Here is a 7,942-nt window from a genome sequence, read left to right on the forward strand (position 1 = left end):
TCAGTCTGTGTGCATTGAATTTATTTAATACACGAGTTTCACAATTTGAGTTGAATTACTGAAATAAATTAACTTTTCCACGACATTCTAATTTATTGAGATGCACCTGTATATATTTTGTTCTATTTGTGTTATTTAAGCTATTTATAATAAGTGAAGTGAAGTTTACTGTTAAGTGCACTGATGTCATTTTGAATAATAAAGTTTGTTCAATTGTTAAATACCCTGCCTCCACTACATAGGCCTATGTTTGTCACATCATTATAAGTGTTTGATCACCACAGTTATCATTGCAAAAAATGTTTATTTATATTCTGTTTATGTAGGCTATATACTGTATTCTATATACAGTACCAGTGAAAAGTTTGGACTAGGGATGTAACGGTATGAAAATTTCTTATCACGGTTATAGTGACCAAAATTATCACGGTTATCAGTATTATCACGGTATTGTTAAAATGTGCTGGAGATGTTAAAAAAGTACTGACACATAAATTGCTTCACCAAGTTTTATATTTAAAAATCATGATGTTCGGATTTTAAATGACAACTTGACTGACAACAGTTTAATATCATGTTGAAATATCTAACGTAAATGTTCAAATAAAGCTTTGAAAAAGTTCAATAAAAAGGTAAACCTCACATTTCAGCCTTTAAATAAAGAAAATATATAAGTCAAAATGATAATTGATTAATGAATGATTATATGTATTTTATCTGCTATATAAATAATTCTAGATAGCTTATCTGAATTGTTCAAATGTGTAGAATCCACATAAGCTTGTTTTTCATCAACCGGTCAAAATTTACAGCAGGGCATGCAAATTCGGTCCGTTTTTGGTCAGACAGAAACAGCACACAGGCTGAATGTAAATATAAATCTCTGTAAATCCACTCGCTGACAGCAGGTGGCGCTTATGGAAAAGCTGAATTAGAGCTGTTTCCCGTAACCTCCGTGGACAAAGCAGTATTGCGATTAAGAACACTTCCTTTAGGTTACATGGAGCGATGATGAAAACAAAATGCCATTGATTCTTTTCTGAAGACAGTCAGAACATTTATATAATTAATCAATTCATATATTCATTTGTATAATTCCCTTAGCACTCTTTTAAAACCTCCCAGCATTTCCGCCCCGTTTTCACTCAAAACGAAACCACTCTGCGTGCTGTGCGCACGTGAGACTGTTACTTAAAACTGTGCTTTATGCTGGACAGTATTTATTTACCGCGGTAATCTAATATGGTTTTAATGATAATTAAAAGATGAAACTGTAATACTAACCGTGGGGAATTTTATCATGATTTATCGTCAAACCGGTAATCGTTACATCCCTAATTGGTAGCATAAGTAAGAATAGGATGAAAATGACAAACCAATCAGTAATGTTTTGCCTGTATGCCATCATTTTCCAGCAACTGTGTTGTATTGTGTGGTTTATAAAACACACGAATGGGAAGTGTGTCCAAACTTTTGACTATACTGCTTAGATTACTCAGTAAATATACATACATTTAATATTTTGGCTTTGTTCTTTATTTATGTATTTTGACAGACATTTTGGTTCACTACCTAACAGTATATTGTTATATTTCACATTGCATATATTTTCATTGTAGCTTAAAGGGTTAGTTCACCCAAAAATGAAAATTCTGTCATTAATTACTCACCAACTCATGTTGTTGAATAAAGTCGTTATCTTTGTTTTGTTTTTGCGCACAAAATTTATTCTCGTCGCTTCATAAAATTATTGTAGAACCACTGTAGTCACGTCAACTGTTTTAACGACGTCTTTAGTACCTTTATGGATCTTGAGAGTTTGGGTGGCGTTGCTGTCAATGGAGGCCTCTCCGAGACATCGGATTTGATCAAAAATATATTAATTTGTGTTCTGAAGATGAACGAAGGTCTTAGGGGTGTGGAATAACATGAGGGTGAGTAATTAATGACAGAATTTTTGGGTGAACTAACCCTTTCATTATTTATTTATGGTGTTGAGACAGAATTACATAAAAACAATCTCTATCATGACAAGGCGAAATTTACTGTAGCATTAGGCCAGAAATAACACACTTATGTTCAGTTATGACCTGTGATGCAACAACACACAAAACGATAAAAGCATATTTGCTGGCCGAACGCTTGTCACTTAAATACTTCAGATACAAATACTGGACCATAATCCAAAATCAGAACAATTAAGCCTATATAACAACTACACACTAAAAATAAATATTAACTCGACCAACATTATTGTATCTCTATTTAAGTTAAGTTAAGTCCTTTCCAACTTAAACTTTAATTATTTAGATAGTCACTCCAGTTAAAATGGTAAAAAAGCAAAATGTAGATTCATCTTTATTTAAATAAATATCATTCACATTATGGATTATCAGTTAATGGAAAAAAAGGACTCACTAATAACTTTCATGTTATCCATTCGGACTTCAAGACCTAACACTGTTGGTTAAACCTATGTTTGGTTTCATATTAGCTACAGATGTGTTGTGCTGATGTCTGCCAGCACTGCAGAGTGTGCAGCAGAAGTCAGTAGGTTAACCAATAGTTTGGACTGAAATGAACCCATATGAATATTTTTCCACTCACACCGACTGGAAAAATCAGGCCATGTTTACATTTCAGCAAACAGAGACAAAAAATCCCGGTGTGTGAGAAAGTAAAGACAAAGTGACGTGAACTTCAGTCCAACAGTGAAATGCAGGAGACACTCTCAGTTCCTGTGTAGTCTCACATTTAATTTACTGCACTGGTCTAGCAGTGAAGACAAAAAACCTTGTACAATTCTCTAATCCAACTGTTGTGTTTTGCTATTACCTTTTGACACATGATAGGAAGGGACAAAGCTGGTGTGAAGCCAAGAGGCCTCCCGTAGTGTAGGACTGTCTTTGTGGATTAGTATCCGGCCACTTTGCACCACCAACGTGAGCTGAACATCATGTGACGTAGCTGAGTGCATATGTATTTACATCCCATAAAGAGAGGCCGAGAATCATTCAACTATTAGTCTGTCTGGCTGAAACATTAGGACACAGGGTATAATATTACATCAAGATGCGGCTAGTGCGTCGCTGGCCCTATCTGGATGAGGAGCGGATCTTTGGCTACCAGATCTTGCCTACATCCTCCTCCACACTCCCACTCTCTCCTCCTCCTCTCACTCGTTTTCGATCAAATTCTGTTTGCTACATTCACACTGCAGATAAAACCAGATGTCACTACTCTTTTGAGTGCCATTCCTGTTCTGCACACACACAGATTGTGTACATGTCAGAAGCGTGGTATTACATGGTATATGGTGTACATGGTATTAGTCTTCTAACATTCTAGGAGCACAGCTAACTAGTGTTATGTCCTCCAGTCTCTATCAGTCCCTCTCAATCTAGCCAGAATTTGTTTTTCTGATTCTGCTGTTTCTAGCCTGCAGTCGCTCAGCTCTGGCTCTGGGTTTTGTCAGCGCTCACTGCCATGAGGACTCGGTGTTACATAATAGAACAAAGCATCAGACCAAGTTGGAAGCTTTCAGCAAAACATCACTCCCTCTTTGCGTCTGTAACAACATCAGCATGCTACATGGACAAACGCCACATCAATGCACTGCCAGAAATACGATATGCACCACAGCAGATTCCTAAGGCATCCTAGCATTTGACATACAATTGTCGAAATGAATACAAAGATGAAAATGTATGTAAGATAAACAAAGTTTTATGTTGACATTAATAAAATGAATTGAAGAATATAGAAATAATTAAATAATGACAGAATACAACCCTCTACATTGCGAGTAAATCACTCGCATATGCGACTAAATCTTACTCTGGACGACTAAATGATGTCTAATATTAGCCACTGGCTAATAAATTCTCAGATTTTACTCGCCAGTGTGTGAGTTGGAGGCTAAGTATAAGTTTAGCTCAGATATATTTTCACTCGCCGAACACTCTCTGACTGAGCGCTTCAGAGTTTCACTCTCCGCCAAGCGATCTGTGCTGTTTTTCAGTTCATCTGAATGGATGTGCAACGCACCTGTATTTAACGTACCTTAAACTCTAGTGTGAAGGCGCACGACTCGCCGTCGCTTTGTTTCACACACACGCAGCGAGAGAGGGAGAGAGAGAATTGACGCGCTACCTATGCGCGACTAGCCAATGGCGATTCATTTGCCAAGGTGTTCGTAGAGGGCTGGAATATTCATTTTGGGGTGACCTATTTCTTTAAGACAAACATTAGGTTATTAATGGAACTGTGAAACATGACAGATTTGGCCTGACTGTTTGGATAAAATAGAAACATGGCGATTCTGACATTTTCACAAAATGTCATTCATTGTTTAGAGCAGTCATACAAAGCAGTCATACACTGTTTAGAGCAGTCATACATAGTTGAAAACCACATAGGATATTTGCCTATATCGTTCCCCCCCCCCTTCAATAAGCTCTTCAATATGGCCCAAATAACATGACAAACTCTAACTTGCAGCTAGGATCCATCTGAAATTTCATCATCACCAAAATTAAGGGCTTGGAATACATACTGACACAATAAATATAACTATGCATTTCATTTTAAATGTAAAATAAGACTGCAATGTGTCTACATCTTGTCAAAATGTCTTATCCCATGTAACCTAAACATGCTTTTTTAGCATTTACTGCAACCTATCATTAAATCCTTCTGCTTTTGACACCAAAGGTACGATTTAAAAGAAAACACGCATATTAAGTCTATGACTTTGTGTTATTGAAAATGACCATCTCTGCTTACTTTAAGAGGGAAGTGGTGCTTAAAAGTGATATTTCATCACTCTATCTTCAAATCATTGCAAGAACAGCTTCCTGTCATCCACATAAAGAGCAGAAGTGGCACGACTGTGTGGTGCAAAATGTTATGAAGATGCTATGTTGCTTCTAGTGTGACATGTTTTGACATTACCTTCTTAAAACCCACATGTATGGTCAGTTTTAGATATGCATTTTGCTATTGGAGCAGGTGTTCAAAGGAATCTTAGCACAACAGTGACAGACTCAATAGGTTATTTTAAGAATTTTTTAAATAACAAAGGAATATGCCAAACAAACACACAAAACTATAGAGCAGCTTAAGTAAACTAACTAAAGATAAATAAGAAAGAAACTAAGTTAACTTTTCTTGCTTTTAACTACAGAACGTCACTGTTAGCAAAATAAGACCATCCCCTGGGGAGTTCCTAAACCTCAACAAAATCCTGTGACAATATGCATTTAAAAGTGATGCATGCACAAATGCATGCTCTCAGGGGCGTTTTACCATGAATTCAAGTCAACCATTTTATACATCAGTTGTTATGAATCACAAAAACATCCATATCCATCCAAATTATGACTCTTAAAGCTGGCATAGACGTTCAACGGTTGTACATCCAATGAATCATCAGTGCAATCAGAACTGATTCTGGCTGAACAAAACTGCAGCCCACACTGCAGACTGTTGCTCACAACCTGAAGAGATGCAACATACTAATGAACTGTAAAAAAAATAAAAAATAAAAATAAAAAAACCGGGGAAAGAGATTCAGTGTACTAATGCAGAATAGCCATGCAGACCAACAGATCTACGCATGTACTAATGCACTACGCCACTGCAAACAGATAAAAAAAATGTGAACTGACATAATGCTCTAATATAAACAGATGCAATAAGTAAAAAAAGTAAAATGATGCAATGTGTTAATGCAATGCAATAATATACAAAATGCACTAATATAAACAAATTAAGTACCAAAAAAAAAGCAATGCATTAAACTAAACACTCAATGTAGTGATACAAAGTATCAACGTAAAGATGCAATTTTCTAATATAAACAGATGCGATGTAAACAGGTGCAATGCATTGATGCAAAGCAACACTGTAAACAGATAATATGCACAAATATAAAATACCAAAGTTATCAAATTCAATGCACAGATGTAAGCAGATGCTAATATAGATCCAATACACTAATCTGATGTGCCACTGTAAAAGAATGCAATTGAAAAATGCAAGACGACGCAATGAACAGATGCAATGGACAACTGTAAACAGATGTAATAAACTAATGCAATGCAGTAATAACAATAGATGCTATGTACTGTACTCATGCGAGATGCAATGTACCGATGCAAAGAGCCACTGTAAACATGTTAACGCAATATATTCAGTACCAAAGTAAACAAACATGCAATATGCTAATACAAAGTATCAATGTAAAGACGTAGTAATATAAACAGATATTATATTACACTGTAAAGTATCAGTGTAAAACATGAGAAAGTGCTGCATGAGAAAAGCATGCAGCTTCTTACCTCCTCTAACACACTGACTGTATTTCTGCAGCTCTGCAGGCGGGTGGTGAAGCTGGATGTAGTGGGAGAGTTGTAATCCTCTGTCGTTTCCGACAGAAACTCCGACACCGATATTTGATCTGGCATCCTAAAGCGTGGGTTCGTCCAGGGAATAGATAGAATTGTGTGTTCGGGCGATCAAAAACATTAAAAAGAGAAAAACAGATTAACTTCCGAGGCCGTAGAGATGTTGAGCTAACGGTGCGCGAGATGCCTGCTGCAGCAGCACGCGCAAAACAAACTACTAGCACGCGCTATGCGATTCTGCCTCCAGAAAACTCAACGACCTGTTATTTTTTGGTTCTATCGGGGACTGGGATAGCAAGCTGTTTTACCCCTCGCCCTTCGAACGTGACGCTCAGAGTTGACCAGAGCTGTTCAGTTGCGATTCCAGCAGCACGCGCCGTGAAATAATGTCCACATACCGTTCCGCCCGCGTGATGTTTACGAACAACACTCTGCTAGTGTCTTCGCGAATGATATTCCAGTGCATTGATGTCTGTGCATGCATTCATTCTCCGCTGTTTGTCAAGCGCCCGTTCTCTCCCTGCACTCAAACAGGGTGAAATGCGCAACGCGAAGTGTGACATCCGCGCGCACACTCACTCGCGCGCTCTGCTCTACATTCACCCACCCCTCTGCGCATGCCTCTACTCTCACTAAACCCACTCGCACTGGCTCCGTGGGCAGAAGTCCAGTGGATGGTATCATGTATCTGTGAAATGTATTAAAATATAGGCCTGTGTCTCGGGCCAAGCTAGGCTTCTGTGGACAAAACAACATGTCCGGAGAAATTAGCTAAAAATAAAAAATAAACTTTTATCGTCAAAATTTAAATTCATAAAGAGGCTAAATAAAGCATTTATTCGCTTTTTAAAAAGTTTTAATCTAGCGTGTCTAGAATATCCCTAATCCTGAAATCCACACTGTAAAAATAGTGTAGTCAATGTTAGTCATTGTGCTTAGCTTTTTTTTATGTAACATAATTACCACCTGTTACATTACAGCAACTAGAATAAAATTAAATAAGGTTAAAGTTGCCAGTAAAAAAAAAAAAAAATCACCATAATGGTGACTTCAAACAAACCCCACTTTTTACATTGTTAGGCTATACAACAATGCCTTATGAAATGGTTGTTCGTTGTACAGACAGAACATTGTCTGCACTGATTTCACTATAAACTTCTTTATTGTTAGTAACGACTGGTAAGTTACTATAGTTCATGCAATTTCTAGTTTTGGAGTGTGTATATTAAATTATCAATGTGAGTTTGAGATTGTGTATGTTTACGTATGTTAAGTCTCTAGTATTGTTAATGTAACAAGTGCGACTTCTGCAGGTTAAATAGTGAAATGCACGTAAAATTGACTCGATGCATTGTATTTTTGACACATTACTGTGGAAAATTGACATATCACACAGTTACCTTTTTATTAACATATTTAGTTTTCAGTCATTTGAACGCTAATATATCTAAAAGACAGAACTCCTTACCGATTCCATATAGGTTCCTTAGAAGAAAAACTAAGGCGAGATGATGATCTCATGACTTCAGCTTGTA

The 7,942-nt window shown here is 36.9% G+C and overlaps 1 protein-coding gene across 5 annotated transcripts in view; it reads right to left on the reverse strand.

The window, feature by feature from the left end:
- The window catches only part of LOC107681460 (arf-GAP with SH3 domain, ANK repeat and PH domain-containing protein 1-like), a 109,870-nt gene extending 102,865 nt beyond the window's left edge, over positions 1-7,005 (reverse strand). For all 5 annotated transcript variants that reach the window (XM_016477766.1, XM_016477763.1, XM_016477765.1 and 2 more), the window contains exon 1: positions 6,342-7,005. In XM_016477766.1, the coding sequence (XP_016333252.1) occupies positions 6,342-6,467 (126 nt within the window). In that variant the 5' untranslated portion in view covers positions 6,468-7,005. The remainder of the gene's footprint in view (positions 1-6,341) is intronic.
- Between the last annotated feature and the right edge of the window lie 937 nt (positions 7,006-7,942).

The sequence above is a fragment of the Sinocyclocheilus anshuiensis genome, unplaced genomic scaffold (assembly GCF_001515605.1).
Source record: "Sinocyclocheilus anshuiensis isolate Anshui unplaced genomic scaffold, SAMN03320099.WGS_v1.1 scaffold1924, whole genome shotgun sequence".
Taxonomy (NCBI): domain Eukaryota; kingdom Metazoa; phylum Chordata; class Actinopteri; order Cypriniformes; family Cyprinidae; genus Sinocyclocheilus; species Sinocyclocheilus anshuiensis.